This window comes from Lissotriton helveticus, chromosome 2_1 (genome assembly GCF_964261635.1).
Source record: "Lissotriton helveticus chromosome 2_1, aLisHel1.1, whole genome shotgun sequence".
In the NCBI taxonomy this organism is placed as follows: Eukaryota; Metazoa; Chordata; class Amphibia; order Caudata; family Salamandridae; genus Lissotriton; species Lissotriton helveticus.
Window position 1 is genome coordinate 22515164 of NC_136059.1, and position 17002 is coordinate 22532165.

Below are 17002 nucleotides of genomic sequence, written 5' to 3' on the forward strand. Positions count from 1 at the left end.
TGCTATGCTTCTCTACAACACTCTTCTCCACTCTATGCCTCCCTACAACACTATTCCACTCAATGCCTCTCGACGACCCTATACTCCACTCTATGCCTCTCTACAACACTCTACTCCACTCTATGCCTCTCTACAACACTCTACACCACGCTATGCCTCCCAACAACTCTCTACTCCACGCCTCTCTACAACACTCTACTCCACTCTATGCCTCTCTACAACACGCTACTCCACTCTATGCCTCTCTACAACACTCTACACCACGCTATGCCTCCCAACAACTCTCTACTCCACGCCTCTCTACAACACTCTACTCCACTCTATGCCTCCCTACAACACTATTCCACTCAATGCCTCTCGACGACCCTATACTCCACTCTATGCCTCTCTACAACACTCTACTCCACTCTATGCCTCTCTACAACACTCTACACCACGCTATGCCTCTCTACAACACTCTTCTCCACTCTATGCCTCTCTACAACACTCTACACCATGCTATGCTTCTCTACAACACTCTTCTCCACTCTATGCCTCTCTACAACACTATTCCACTCAATGCCTCTCGACGACCCTATACTCCACTCTATGCCTCTCTACAACACTCTACACCACGCTATGCCTCCCAACAACTCTCTACTCCACGCCTCTCTACAACATTCTTCTCCACTCGATGCCTCTCTACAACGCTCTTCTCCACTCTATGCCTCTCTACAACACTCTACACCACGCTATGCCTCTCTACAACACTCTTCCACTCTATGCCTCTCTACAACACTCTTCTCCACTCTATGCCTCTCTACAACACTCTACACCACGCTATGCCTCCCAACAACTCTCTACTCCACGCCTCTCTACAACACTCTACTCCACTCTATGCCTCTCTACAACACTCTACACCACGCTATGCTTCTCATCAACTCTCTACTCCACGCCTCTCTACAACACTCTTCTCCACTCTATGCCTCTCTACAACACTCTACACCATGCTATGCTTCTCTACAACACTCTTCTCCACTCTATGCCTCCCTACAACACTATTCCACTCAATGCCTCTTGACGACCCTATACTCCACTCTATGCCTCTCTACAACACTCTACACCACGCTATGCCTCCCAACAACTCTCTACTCCACGCCTCTCTACAACACTCTACTCCACTCTATGCCTCTCTACAACACTCTACACCATGCTATGCCTCTCTACAACACTCTACACCACGCTATGCCTCCCAACAACTCTCTACTCCACGCCTCTCTACAACACTCTACTCCACTCTATGCCTCTCTACAACACTCTACACCACGCTATGCCTCCCAACAACTCTCTACTCCACGCCTCTCTACAACACTCTACTCCACTCTATGCCTCTCTACAACACTCTACACCATGCTATGCCTCTCTACAACACTCTTCCACTCTATGCCTCTCTACAACACTCTTCTACACTCTGTCACTCTACAACACTCCTCTCCACTCTATGCCTCTCTACGACACTCTTCTCCACTCTATGCCTCTCTACGACACTCTTCTCCACTCTATGCCTCTCTACGACACTCTTCTCCACTCTATGCCACTCTACGACACTCTTCTCCACTCTATGCCTCTCTACAACACTCTTGTCCACTCTAAGCCACTCTACGACACTCTTCTCCACTCTATGCCTCTCTACAACACTCTTCTCCACTCTATGCCACTCTACGACACTCTTCTCCACTCTATGCCTCTCTATGACATTCTTCTCCACTCTATGCCTCTCTACGACACTCTTCTCCACTCTATGCCTCTCTACGACACTCTTCTCCACTCTAAGCCACTCTATGCCACTCTTCTCCACTCGATGCCTCTCTACTCCACTCTGCCACACTCTTCGCAACTCCGTCTGTGCCACCCCAAGACCACTACAGCTTCCCAGGCCTTGGTAATCTTAAATTCACAGTCTCGTATTTTAAGAATAGAAATGTTTTCAATTCTAATTATTTATATCAAAATATTTGCTGTTTCTCACTAGTGTAACATTGCTAACAAACATTTGCATAGCCAATAGGATTGACTTGTTTTAGGTGCATGTCTGCTACTGTGCAGCTTTCTGGATGCAAAAACTAAGAGCCCACAGAAGGGCTCTCCTGTACTGGCTGGGTCCTAGCTATAGGAAACACAGCATTTTTGGTTACCTGCTTTAAGTCACGTCCTTAATTATATTGGCCACGCCTCTTTGAAAGGATTTCCAATTATACTTCTTAGGTCACATGCCTTTTATAGCCCCCCCCCCCAGTTTTTCATCACTTATTGACCTGCTTTTAGTTGTAGGTGGAGGCAGGTAGATGAAAAGATGAAGAAAGGAGTTTCTGAGATAATAGTGTGACTCTTAGTCACGTGACGTGGGCGTGTTACTGCTACCTGGAATGTAGGAAAAAGGAGCAGCACCTCCTAACGTTCAGATTTAAGTCGTATGTTGTAGAGTTAGATTGGAATTGATATTAACTGCTTATGAGGTCGGTGAAAGGAACTGTGGGGTATATTATCAAGCAGCAGTGATAATTATCACTGACAGCTCTTAGCGAGATTTCTTTTATCGCCGGCTATCGCTGGCAATTATCGCCATGCTATCGCTGTATTAACAACGCATATCGCAATGGCAATAATTATCTAGCGATAGCGGTGTTTTCCATGGAACATCGCTGGTTTTCCAGCGATGTTCCATGAAAAACTAAGATAACCTTGCTGATACGACCCTGTAGTCGTATCAGCATAATCCACCCCCATTGTTAGGTATAGATAAGTCTGCATTTTTGCAGACGTTAGTTTTTGCCAAAAACTAACATCTGCAAAAATGTGTGGGCCTCCTTGTAAATATTGCGATGTACATTTTGTGATATTTTACAAGGTAGTCCGTCAGGGGTACGCCCAGTGATGCCCACTTTGCATCTCATTAGAGACGCGAAGTTAGGCGAGCTGGAACCGGGCGCTAAGTCAAGGAAAAACGCAATACCGCGTCCTTGATGATATTGCGATAAAATTATTGCCGCTTTTTGGCCGAAAACGGACGCTAAAGTGGCGATAATGTTATCTCCAGCGCTTTTTAATATGCTCCTCTGATTTCTATAATATGGTATATTCATTGAAGAAATGAAAAACATGTACGTTCAGGCAAACGGAGTGTGAAATGCACGTCAATAATTCAAATCTATTTTGGGAATGGTTGTTGGGGGTTGGATAAAAGTAAATGGTATGTTTTAAATACATTGTAAAATCAACAGCCACATAAAGCATGTTTCAAATGTTGAATAAATATTGATCGTAATGTTTTATGGCATACTTGCTCCCACAAAAAAGCGACACAGACAGAAATACACATTTACATCCACAAGTAATCAACAGACCACACACCACATGCACACTGCCGCTGGCGTGCCCTACACATGCCCTGTGTATGTGGCTCCTGTGGTCTGATAGACAGCCGCCGCTGATGGATGTATGACGTTATAACGCATACTATTACTCCGCAGACCATTACAACGCGACTTTTACTCCGCATACCGTTACAACGCATAGCGCCTTGGGGCGCTGGATAGTGGTAAGTATAATTTACTATTCTAACTCCAGTCCCCGTGGACCCTAGGGAAGGTGTTGGATAGTAAATTATACTTATTCCCTATCCTAGAGCGCCCCCCAGCGCAATGCGTTGTAATGGTATGCGGAGTCAAAGTCGCGTTGTAATGGTAGTGCGGAGTAAAAGATCCATTGTAACGGGTGTATACCGCCGCTGATGGGCCACCACAGGCGCTGACAGTCCAAGCTGATGACATGATGAAAAGCCTGGCAGGCAGCATGTTGAAAGGAGGAGTAAGGCGAGATATAACCTAAGAATAGGACAAGCCATTGGACTGTAGGTGCTTCGGCCCCCACCCCTTCCCCACCCTCCTCGTGTTCCACAGCCGGGGCTGCAGGCCTGGAGCTGTGTGGGTGTCAGTCCCAAGGAAAGCCTGGGGGAGGTGTGTGGAGAGGTGTGAGAAGTTGGCCTGGTATATGCTGACCACTGATTAAAGTGGACACCATTTACCAGTCCAAACGACCCTTATGGTGATAGATTTAAAGACAACCTTATTTGGAAGCTGTCCTAGTGGTAGCAATGGAGAGCAGCCTTCAGGCTAAGTCTCGAAGGAATGTAAAGCAGCTTGTTTTACCAGTCTTAATCTCTTGAATGACGAAATGAATGGATAGCCACACAAGAGATATATAAAATATATGTATTTATTACTAAAAACTCTCTACTAACCTCTTTATGAGATTAGAGCGCAAAGCACACAATATTAAATTACCAGAACAACAGTAAATAGCACAATATGCAGGGGGCTCCAGGGTGAGACCAAACCATATACTAAGAAAGTGGTATAACAACCATGACTTAACTAGACAAAGTGCCTAGAGCACGTAGAATCGCTGCGACCCCAAGGAACCACCCAAAATAGTGACACAGGGGATCCACGGATGACAGGTGCAGTGTGAGAACACAGGCGCGAGCTCCGTACAACTCTATGGGAAAGTCAAGGACACTACAGAGAGGACTTCAAGCTAACCCTTTGGAACATAGAAGGTTCTAAGGCCAGCACCCTTGTGAGTACCGAGGTACCTGTGTTACCTATCCCAGTGGAGCCGGGTGCGTAGGGGTCAATTGATGTCAGAAACCTTTGTTGTATTTAATGGGGTGATGCAAAAAAGTGCTGCTGCCGGGAAGATGAAAAGTGTTTGGTGGAATCCAAGCCTGTATCCGAGGTGAGAAGAACCTGAAAGCAGAGGGTACAGAGTCTGGGTCACTTCAGGGTGACCAGGGGCACGATAGACGAATGCCCACCGATGTCGGGTCCCTCAAGTGAGAAGATAGGATCTTGACTCGGGGACCAGGAGACGTCGACGACCAAAGTCCGGAGGTGAGCTATCCCACGAAGGATGTCGAGTGCTGGGAGGTCAGTGTCCCGATTGAACACCAACAAGCCTTGGCAACTGCAACCCACGCTGGAGGAAACAAGCTATGGTGAGGACCAGCAAGGTCCTGGGGCAGGGCTGGACTGGGAACCAAAACCGGCCCTGGCAAAGTGCTCGGCCGGCCCTCCTGTGGGTAGGTTGGGGGTGCGACTGAGCTCTTTGTCGGGGGGGGCGATTTTCGGCCGATTTTGTTACAGGGACGATTTTGGAGCTATGCTGCATAAACGGCCCTGTAACAAAACGGCCCTCAGGGGCCCAAAACTGGCCCCCACCATTGTGGCGCACCGGGAAATTGCCCGGTGCTCACAACAGCCAGTACGGCCCTCTCCTGGGGACTCTCCAAGCAATAGAGAGTCAGGGCACATCTGGAGCAACCAGGAAAGCCCACTGAATGTCAACGTTACCTTCACAGGGACCCACAGGCCGACGGGCCAGGGATCGCGGAGGGACGTCGAGCTGAATCACAAAATACCAGCCTTGTGGAGTGTAGGCCGGAAATCTTCAGTGCAATTACTGCTCAGGGTCAGTACTACAATAGCCCAAAGCACAGCCTCAGGGATCGCCAAAAAGCATATGCTGCTGCAAAAGTACACAGTGCACAGGGGTTCGGGTTGCACGGTCCCCACGAGGGATACTGGCCTCAGAATTGCTGAAAGGTCAGATCAACCTCAGGAATGCTTGGGAACCCACCTCCTTTGTTGCAGAAATCTTCGGAGTCCTCAGGAGCTATGGAGATGCAAACCGGTCAGATGCGTTAAAGGTGCCTGCATTGAAGTCGAATAACTCCTTTACTCCAATGGAGATTCTTCACGCATCCAGCGTAGTGTAGATCGTCAAAGCACTTGGTTTCTGTAGCAGAGTTTAGTCCAGGTCAAATCTAAAGTCCTCTAGTCAGGGTTCCTACTTTATACCCAAGGAAGGGGTGGGACGAACTCTGGGGACCCACTTATGGGCTTGAACTGGACAATGCACAGGGACACCAAATGTGCCCCCAGTGCAGACTTTCTGGTACTCTAAGAGTGCACCCACCCAGCCCCAATACACTAAATCCTGTCTGGGAGGTAGTCACACCTCCCTGTGACAGAAAACCTATTGTCAAACCTTCCCCTGCTCAGCAGCAGGAGGGCAAACCCGTGTCTGTGGCTGGCAGCATCCATTTTGTGATGCCCAGGTCGAGAAAGCTGCTACTGGGTAGCCCGGTGTGTCACATATGTCCCGCTAGAAAGGTGGAATCATACCTTCCCGCCAGTTACAGGTGTGGAGGAATGATTCCAAGGTGTTTGACACCAAACACAACATGTTTCTAAGCAGCCGTTTTAAAGTTAGCATTTACCGCGAGGTTATAATGCACTTAAATATATATGGTTGGTTGCATCACAAACAACCCCGGAAAATAGGTTCCGGAGGCTTCAGAGGGGCTCTGTTCATGCAGGTGCACCGTCTCACATAAAACCCATCACACTGCCCTCAGGATTGATAAGGCCTGCCTAAGGGGTGACTGATAGGTTTATATGTGCAGTGATTTAGAATAGATATAGTGAACCTATATCTTAGTAAGGGGTGCATGCACCACCTTACCCAGGTTGCAGTAGCAGACCTGTGGTGTCAGTTTGAACGGTCTCTCTCGGGAGGCACCATACATGCTGCAGCCCCTGGGAGGCCTCTGGGGCACCTATGCCCTGGGTACATAGTATACCATATACTAGGGACTCACAAGGGTACCCCAGTATCCAATCTGGAGTGTACCTAAAGTACATGCACAACCAATTTAGGGAGAAGGCAGGTAAACTGGGGTCCTGATTAGCAGGATCCCAGTCAGACTAGTTATAAACCAGCAAAACACCAGGAAAAAAGCGGGGGTAACTATGTAATCAGATTCCACCTTCCTACGGGGGGAGAATGTCAGAACCACCCCCCTCCTGTCTCCCACAGACACCTTCAGCTTATCTTCCTTCTGCAGTGTCCCCAAAGGAGGTGATGGGGGGGTTTGGACGGGTATAGATGAACCACAACATCCAGGAAAAAGACCGCACAGTGGGGGTTCCACTTGTGCTTTTCTGATCACCACTCTTTTACAGAGAGGCAATGCCTGCCCATTAAGGCTGGTATGGGAGACTGACCCTGCTCTCAAAGGCAGTCTCTGCCCTCTACCTGGACTTCCAAGCAAACCAGACCTCATATTCTCTTGATTTGCAATTGCATTTATTTAGTGCTTACTATCTCTGTGGTGGGTAATAAGCGCTAAATAAATGCTAGAAAGAGAATGCTGTGACCACTATTCTGCCAGTAGCATCTGTCATGAGGGAATGGGGGCGGGGGCAAAGGAATCAGGGCGCCTCACATGAGCATCATATTACATTATGCAAACACAGATTTTTTTCTTTTTAGGCACAGGGAGATTAAGGGCATATTTGCAAGCTCCTATCGCCACCATAACGTCACGGCTGCTTTGTAAATAAGGCCCCCTTTCACCCTGTAGTTAGCGTGAAAGGGGTGGGCAGCCGAGTGTGCAGTGTTCCACTGCAACACCCATTTATTTTGCCCCCTATTTACAAGGGCAGGGTATATAGCAGGCAGCGCCAAAATTAAGACCAGGAAAACCTGGTCTTCAACAGGTAAAATGAGGAGAAATGCTTTATTTCACCTCGTTTTTGCTGTTTCCATGTGTGCTGCATTGTGCAGCACACACATTAAGAGCAAATTGCCATTAATTGTTTGTGTGCAGGAAGGTGATCTTTCCTGCACATAAACAATCTGCCCCTCAACGCAGACACCCTTGCACTATGGTGCAAGATTGCCTGCATTGACTCTAGGCTGCTAAGTTTAGCGCCAGCGCAGAGGCTGCACCATATTGTTGTAAATATGGTGCAGCCCTGAGTTTCTGAAGGGGCGGAGTGCGGCGTCAAGCCAGGAAGGCTAACGCTGCACTCCGTCACTTTGTTGTAAATATGGTGCAGCCCTGAGTTTCTGAAGGGGCGGAGTGCGGCGTCAAGCAGGAAGGCTAACGCTGCACTCCGTCACTTTGTTGTAAATATGCCCCGAGTGATTTGCCAGGATCACAGGACGTTGAACTCATGCTGGGATTCCAACCTTGATTCCCAGTTCCAAAGTCAGCAGCTCAGGCTGTTAGACCACATCTTGTCACTTAGTATTGGTGTCAGTGGCTACTGATGACGCAAACCTGCACAAAATGTATTTTTTTATTTACTTTCCAGCCCAAAACCTGTTTTGCACTGGAAAGTAGTTTGAAAGTAACACAAAGCAGTGCAAAGTGCTGCTTTGCTTTACTCTGTGTCATGTGTGTGTTCTGTGGGCGGTACATGGGTGTTCACATGCAAACAACCTTGTGCCCTATTACCAAGGTGAAGTATCGCCGCTTTTTCGGCGAATTGTGCCGAGAGCGCGGCGATATTTCTAGCGCCCTATTCACAAGGGCATGCTAACGCCTGCCTCAAGCCCACTTTGCATGTCATCGAGAAACATCGCTAATGACATGCAAAGTGGGCGTTCCCACGTCCAACCACATGTAGAATGTGGTTGGAGGTGGTAACACCCTATTACCTAGGCAGGCGTTGGGAAAAGGAGACCTGCGATAAACTCATTTATCGCAGGCCTCCCAACGCCTGCTCTGATCAGGTGTTAGGCATTGATAACATGGGGGTGTGGATCATAAAGCTGAATCCACCCCCCCATATTATCAAGGCACACATTAGCGCGTGACAACAACGCTTGTTTTCACGGGCTAATGTTCCCTATCGCCGGATTTAATATTGCCTACGTGTTGCGCGTTGATAATGACGAGCTAACACGGCGATAAAATCCGCCAATAGGGAAATGTGCGATGTGCGTTTTTTAATGCACATCTTGGTAATATGGCCCCATGGTTTTTGATGCAAAGCCCTATCTTTTGACAACAATATAAACAGGCATTGCAAATGAGAAATGCTTCTATTTCTCCTAACTTTCCCCACTTTGCATTAATTCCACACAGTACAGCACACATCCCAAGAAGGAAGTTTGAAAGTTAGAAAAAGCATAGTATTTTGTGCTGGAAGAGCACCCTTCCAGTACAAAACCGATGGTAACACTCACGCAGACACCTCTGCACATGGTGCAAAGGTGTCTGTTCGGCGCTTGGCAGCCATATTGTGCGCCAGAGCTACAGAGAGAGCAGGATAGAACCAGGTCTTTGTGAATATGGTTCTTTCCAGATCTCTCCACTTTGGCTGCTGCGCTGCGTGGGGTGAAAGTTTTCATAATCAAGGGACTGATAGGCAAATTAACTACACCAAACAGGTGTAGACCCATCTTACCACATTTATCATAGAGAGCACATGCACTCTAGCACTGGCCAGCAGTGTTAAGGTGTCCAGAGGACTGAAACCACCAACACCAGGTCACAAGAAATACCAGGAGGAAGGCAAAAATGTCAGGGATGACCCTGCAAGAAGGGCCAAGTCCAACAGCTGTACTGTTTGGGACCGTTGGGTGTGCCAGCAATATTGAGGAAAAGAGTATTGGCGCTAGCGCATGAAGCATATATAGGTATTCAAGCTACGAAACGCAGGATACAAAAGGATTTTGGGAGCATGGAGTGAATAAAGACATTGAATGTTTTATGAGAGGTTGTGGTCTTTGTAGTTTGAGTGACACGACTCGAGTGACTCAGCCATTTCACTCATTTTTGTCAACACTGTTAATACCTCATGTTTTCCAGATGGTATTCATGAGAGAAGGTTATCCCAACAAGTTGGTAACAGACAATGGCACACAATTGATTTCTGAAGAAATGAAGTCTTTTCTGGATAACAATGACATCAAGCATACCAGGGCGTCTTTATACCATCCTAGGAGTAATGGGTTGGTTGAGCTTTTCAATCGCACCTTGAACAACCTATTGTAGCTGACTATGACTAAAAGGTTACCTTGGAAGAAATGTATTTATTTATAAAGTTGTAAATAGCTTGAAATAGTCCTAGAAGGGTATCAGAGCGCTTTACAAATGTTACATAATATAGATAGTGTGAGAAACTAGGAACACATATATGAGTAGATAACATGAAACTGTAAATGTTGTCAGTAGTCGTTGTAGATCCGGAAGGTATTCAAGAGTGTGTTAGCCATTCGCACACAGAGTCAAGCGTAGTTGGTATTGAGGTGTGTCTGATTAGTACCTAAGTAGCTCGAGAACAGGAATCAGGGTGGAATTTTGTTCATTAAAAGTAGTCAGACTTCTTTTTTGAAGGAAGTGATTGAAGGGTTCATTCTGATTTCCGGGGGAAGGGCACTCCAGCTCACGGGGGCTCACCCGAAGAAGGTACAGTTGTATGTTTTCTTTTTCCGAAACGTTTGAGGTTTCAATAACAAGGTGCCGGGGCTTCTCAAAGTTCTGTCACCGCCTGGTAATTCCATGGTTGAAATGTGTTGTGGGCAAACAAAACAATACCCAATTTGTCGCAAGATGTGTCTCCATGTGTGCTTTTGAGGGGATGTGTTGCTGAATCCAAATAAATAGAGAATGGAAGAATGGGCGACTGGTTGATGTCACACGTATGTCTGATGGTTTGACATGAGGGAAAAGGTACAACGCAGATATGCTGGTGAGTCTAGAGATACTGTCAATCAGGACATTGTAACTGGTGGTTGGGTCAGGATCAAGGAATCAGGATGGGTACCCAAAGGTGAACCCGGGTTTTCTGCTCCAGTAAAGGTAGAAGTAATCAAAGTCTTATCGAATGTGGTGCAGACCAATGACGGGAAGGATTGCTGTTATGGATGGGTCAATTCTGGTGTGGCGTAGTGAGCAAAAGAGCAAAAGAGCAATGGATTTAACCCAGATCTCTTGACTGGGGGTGAATGCTTGATTGATTCAGCATTCCGTCCATCATTTGTTTGCGTTGCAGTCAGGACTGGTCAGTGGATCTTCTGGTATAGGTTGTGGGTTGTTGTGCTATGAATGTTATCACCGTTAGTTGAAGCCGGACCTTCTTTCAACACACTACTACTTTCAAGACCTGCATCGAATCCGTAGTCCCTTCTCACACTACAGGATCCCACAAGGAACAACATTTTACAACCGCAGAGTGGTCGGGAGGTGAAGCAGCGCTGCCCTAAACAATCGATTCATGAATGAGGCACCTTCTGGGGTTTTGCTAGCTGGAGGGGCAGTTGTCTGAAGTTCTAGTCAAGTGGTAGTCATACCCTGCATATCTTTCTCTCTTCATATCTTCTCACCTCCTCTCCCCTTCTCTTGAGTTCTGGTACCTTTCGCCCTCCCTGTCTTTGATTTCTTGAACTGTAATGGAAGCTTCATCTACCCACTCATTCTTGTGTTCAGTTGAACCCTCTCTCCTCTTCTTGTACAGAGCAGAAGGAGTGGGATGCAGATTATCCGGATTGTGGGGGCGAAGCCCAGTCCCCCATCAACATCAACACTTCCAGCACGACCTATGACCCCGCGCTACAGCCTATCGTTCTTCAAGGGTACAACCTACCCGCAGAGCAGAGCCTGCGGCTGAACAACAACGGGCACACGGGTAAGGGTGACCACCTCAAGCCGCAGCGTCCGGCCAGGCGCGGCCTCTGTACACCTCTATACACCGATAATGGCACCATGTGTTAGAATGTCCAGTTATTGCTGGGATGTACTTGTACAGTTGAGGGTTCTACCTGAGTTAGCTGGTGGTTGTTGCTGTGGCTGGCTGGGGTCTCTGATATGTGTAAGCTGTTAAAGACCCTTCTTCGTCTTATTGAGCCGCAGCGACCTTTCTTCTGTGATGGGAACTGAACAGTGGGCTCAGTGGTGCATCGAGGCCAGGGTTTAAGTGGGGTTCAGAGCACGTGTTTCATCCAAACTGGTCTTTCTCAAGGCTGGACTATTACAATACAGCAATACAATGATGGTAGTTCTGGTGAGGTCCTACAGAAATACTCTGTGCTCTAAGAATCACTACTAATTTCAATATTGAATTTTAAACTTGCTTTTTTAACTGCAAAACTTAAAATATTTATTCTACTTAATTAGGATATTAAGCTTCAGGCAGTGACATATTCCACCCACCCCACTAAACATGGGATATACCCATGAGTAAATGTAAAGCATTTTGCCTTCACATAGCTTTCCACATTCGATATTGTTCTATGTTATATTTATTATTCGACTGTTTTAGTGGTTTGCTTCTTGTTCTCTTGGGGCTTCTCAGAGTCCTACCAGTAGAGATGCTACTTTATTTAGGAGACGACTCTGAGTCGTGACATGAAATGAGGAAGGGTCCTTTAGTAAAGCCGCGTCCCCAGCCCCATCTTCCATTCATTCTTTTTGGTCAGTTGTGGTCATGTTATACATATGGAATCAGCCAATATCTGGCTTTGACTGGCAAATGTTGGGCTCCCACGTGGGGCTTAGAAGCTTCCTATGAACATAGGACCACCTGTAGACTGTCACATGTTCGACCACCAAGGGCGCTTGCGTGAAGTCACAAAGAGGGCAAAGCACTTGGCAATACAAACAACCCTCAAGTGAGTGAGTGACTCACACTCACGCAGGTCACGAGCGCCACTTCAAGTAGAACCAGGACATTCATTTGACCGGAAATGAAATGATTAAAGCCAAGACCAAATGACAACAAGCTTCTGTACTGGGGCATCACAAATGGCGGCCAGAAGGCGATTAGTCAGGAAGATACTGTGTTGAGTTCAAATGTTAGTGGCCACAGGAGGATATTTTGGAGCCCCGGCCTCTCTGGCGTGGAAGGCGGGTGTTCTAACGGCTCCACTTTCATAGCCGTACAATAAAAATGAGTGCAACACAACAGTGTACTCACAAGATGGAGTCAACATCCAAGGAAGCTTGGCCGCCTCTTGACCCAATGCCATGTAGATCGACCCCCCGTGCGCCATGTATGGATCATGGATCAGTGCATCCGAGGGTTCATGTCCTGAGCCTCAGGTGGCTCGCGTCCTTCCACTCTGTATGGGTTGAAACGCGTCCTAGGTTTGCTTAGGTTGAGCCTGACTGCATCTCTACCTCATCCTCCTATTCAAATATTTCTAACCAATTGAGGGCAACATTTACAAGAAAATGGTGCATAGGCACCGATTGCTCAGCTTCCTCGCACCTGCGCCAGATGTCGTTGTGATACCAGGGGTTTACTTTTACATACAATACCTGGCTCACGGCACAAGGATTAACAGATTCGTCAGAAATTCTGACACATCTGTTGGCGCAAAAGTGTTGCATTGCTGCAGATGATCATAAAGCTAACGTCACTCCATCCATGCAGGGCCGGCCTAAGGCATGTGCAAGCTGTGCACCTGCACAGGGCCGCCAAACCCCAGGGGCCGCCACGCCAATATATATCCTTAGATACATATTTGCGTGGCGGCCCCTGGCAGGGATTTGGCGGCCTCGGGCCCCCTACCTACACTCCCTGCTCAGGGCCTCCGTGAGCCTAGAGCCGGCCCTGATCCATGCGTCAGAACACATAGGCGAGTCCCAGTGTAAACGCCCTGCGTCAATCCTTACGCCTGGCCTGAGCAGGCCTCAGGATTGTGACGCAGTGAAGTGGTAGAGTGACTCAGTGAAATTTTACTGCACCAGTTCTACGTGTTTTTTTTGCATGGGAACGCCTATCCTGCATACATTATACCTGCCGTAGGTATAATGTGACACAGGCCTCTACAAACTGGGACCGATGTAAATATGGAGCAGTGTGGAGCACCGATTGCGCCACAGATGCCTCAAAAATGAATGTCTGTGTTTTATTTCTTTCTGTAGGTCATCGACGCTCTCAAACAGCGATGGTGCGGAGATGTCCACACATGTGACGTCCTCATCCACCTCTGTGCTCTCTCTTCCTCCAGCACCAAGACCATTCTACTTGTCCTTGGGAAACATTTTATGCTTGTCGGGTAACCTAGTGCCCAATTATTGCAGTCCCGTATGTGACCGGTTAGTTACTCAGGTGTTATTAGCCCCAGTTCTGTGAGCCCCCCTTAACCTTCAGCATAAACTACTACTAGTGTCCTTTGGATACGCCCAGCCGAGGGGCACAAAGTCCACAGGGAAACAGAATAAGAACTACTATTCTCTTGGGGCCATATGTAAGTAATTAGTATTTACCGATTCGGTATTTACAAATGGGTAAATGCTATGTAGGTATTTTTACCAAATTATTTAACGAATCGGTAACATTCGGTAATTACCGAATCGGTATTTACCGATTCGGTAATTGCCATTGGTTCCTATGGGCCTTGAGGCCCATAGGAACCAATGGCAATTACTGAATCGGTAAATACCGATTCGGTAAAATCACCGAATTGCCAAGGGGGACAGGGTTTCACTTTGACGCCCTGTTGCACCCCTGATTCTGGCTTGTGTGCCACATGGCACAGGTGTACATGCACAGATGCGCATGTACACAGGAATTCGTTATTTACCGTCAAATAGTATTTGATGGTAAATAACGAATTCCTAAGGGCCTGTGGCTCTGTTTTCAGTGCCACCCACATCCCATATTACCGATTCTGTAAATTTACCGAATCGGTAAATATAGAGAATCGGTAATTTTCTGGCCCCCTACATCTGAAACTACAAATACCGGTCGGTAACGGCCGAAATCGACCGTTACCGACCGGTATTTGGCCACCTACATATGGCCCGTAGTGACTAATCTCACAGCTGCTGTCAGTCATGCAAAGAAGGTCTCTCTACATTCCTGCACAAAAACAATTGTGCCAGCAACTCAGACACCCCTGCACCACGGTGCAAGCGTGCTCGCGTTGGCACTAGGCACCAATGTGTGTGCCAGCGCAGCGGAAGAGGACCGGCATGAGCCGTATGTCGGGTATGGAGCATTTCTACCCTTTTCTTTTGACATGGCCAGGGCAACAGAGAGTCGTGCAGCGCTGCCCTGAGTCAAGCAGTAGTAAATGCGCACCTGGGACTCCTATTTATTCTAGGTTCTGACATCACCAGTCTGGGAGCCTCTCACACTTGATGCTGCACCCTGCATTTGTTAAATTGAGGCTTCCCTGCTCTTACAACCACAGGGACTTACTTATGAGAGGCGTGCGCCGCCGGAGTGTCACGCCTTTGGATGCTCCGGCGGTGCAGGCCTCTCAATCATGTCTACTCTGTGTGGTGTTGCATGGCCTCATAGGTATGGAGTAAGACACAGCACCGGAAGACACTGCGTCGCCTTATTCTGCGTCCGGGAGGCGTTCCATGGGTGTTGCGATGGGTTTTCCCATGCCGCACCCAGGGATTGTGACGCTGCCTCAGATTTACTCAATCATGTAAACCTGGGGCAAAGCCAAAACCTTACACCTCCCCAGAGCAGGCGCAACAAAGGGAAGCATTTTTATTTCTCCCAGTGTTTTCCTTTTTCCATGAATCAATGCCCCTTCCTGCACAAAAACAATCCTGCATGCAACAGAGGCCCCCTTGCAGCATGGTGTAAGGCGGCATGCGTTGGTGCTAGGTTGCAAATTCTGCACCAGCGCAGGGGGAAGGAGAGGAATGCACCGTGTATTATAAATAGGGTGCCTTCCTGTCCTTTCACATAGGAGTGGGGCAGTGTAGCAGGAAGAGGTGTGGAGCTGCCCTACCTCAGCTCCCGTGAATGAGGCCCTCAGAGGGCATTCTGCTTCACCCCTCCCACCACTGCCAGCTGGTTTTGTCTCTGGAGATGACTTGTCTCATTTTTGCTCTATATTTACATTTTGGGAAACTGGGCTCTTTTTTATTAGGGTTACATTCTCAGTGGGGGGGGGGGTGTCACTGATCTTCACCAGACATACCACTCCCAATTCATTTGTAAGGCCATATAGCTTTCCAATGTAGGCTTCACCCGCTGACGTCCCTTTGACCTCGCGGAGAGAACGCCCCGGAAGCGCTCACATGCGCAGAGCTCTGTGCTGCCAGCCTGTCCGCTCGCAGTCAATGACGCCACACCTTCAGGGCGGAGCCTTCAGTCATCATTGACTCAAACACTGGTCACACAAGTATCACGTCTTCTGCAGCCTGGCGACCAGTGAGCATCAGTGCTTAATTTGAGTGGGTGGTTCCTGGGGCTCAGCACCTAATCATCAACTCCGGCGCTTTTCATGAGCCGCAGTTAAGGGCACTTTCATTTATGGTAGGCACAGGGAGATTAAGCGATTTAGCGATTTGCCCAGAATCACAGGATGTTGAGCCGACACCAAGACTTGAACCTGGTTCCCCAGCTCCGAAGTTGGCAGCGCTTGCATTTATGCCACACCCTTTCCCCACTCTCATGGCTCTGTTTTAGGCGGCGCTAACAGGAGAAATCGGCTGGTGTGAGCTGCCTCGGTCACTTATTGTTTTACAAAGTGACCCGGATGGCTGCATAAGACCTTCCTTGTATCTCCTGTAATAGCAGCTGATTGCACAGACTGATCCTCATGATATGGCCTTGTGTGGGGCTAATGGAGGTTTACTAGTCGCGGTGCTCACAGATGTCCACCTACTCTTTTTTTTGTAAAACACATTTTGGGCAAAGCAAAGGCTGGAATGACTAGATCTAGCCCTGTTAAGAACATGCCACTTGTTCTTTACAGGCATCTGGCAAAACCCATTGCAAACAAATAACCAACTTTTTAAACCCTTGTTACATCCACCAGTACCTCTTAAAAATAGCTGTATGGTTTGGAGGATACTGACTGACTGGGGATGTATGACGTTACAACTCATAGTTTTACAACGCCTACCTTTACATCGCATTTTTTACAACGCATACCATTACAACGCATAATGCTTTTGGGCGCTGGATAGGGAATAGTTTAATTTACTATTCCAACTCTAGTCCCCGTGGACACTAGTAAATTAACCTATTCCCTATCCTAGAGTGCCCCCAAGCGCTATGCGTTGTAATAGTTTGCGTTGTAAAAGTTGCGTCGTAATGGTAGTGCGTTGTAAAAGTTTCGTTGTAAATGCTGTTCACCACTGACTGGAAAGACAGGTGTCCGTCTGTTTAGCCGCCGCAGACAATGGTGG

At 47.7% G+C, this 17002-nt stretch overlaps 1 protein-coding gene across 1 annotated transcript in view; it reads left to right on the forward strand.

Moving 5' to 3' along the window:
* Positions 1-17002, forward strand: part of LOC144817673 (uncharacterized) — a 499177-nt gene that overhangs the window by 204272 nt on the left and 277903 nt on the right. Inside the window, exon 3 of the mRNA XM_078674403.1 lies at positions 11352-11522. Within this exon, the coding sequence (XP_078530529.1) occupies positions 11352-11522 (171 nt within the window). The remainder of the gene's footprint in view (positions 1-11351; positions 11523-17002) is intronic.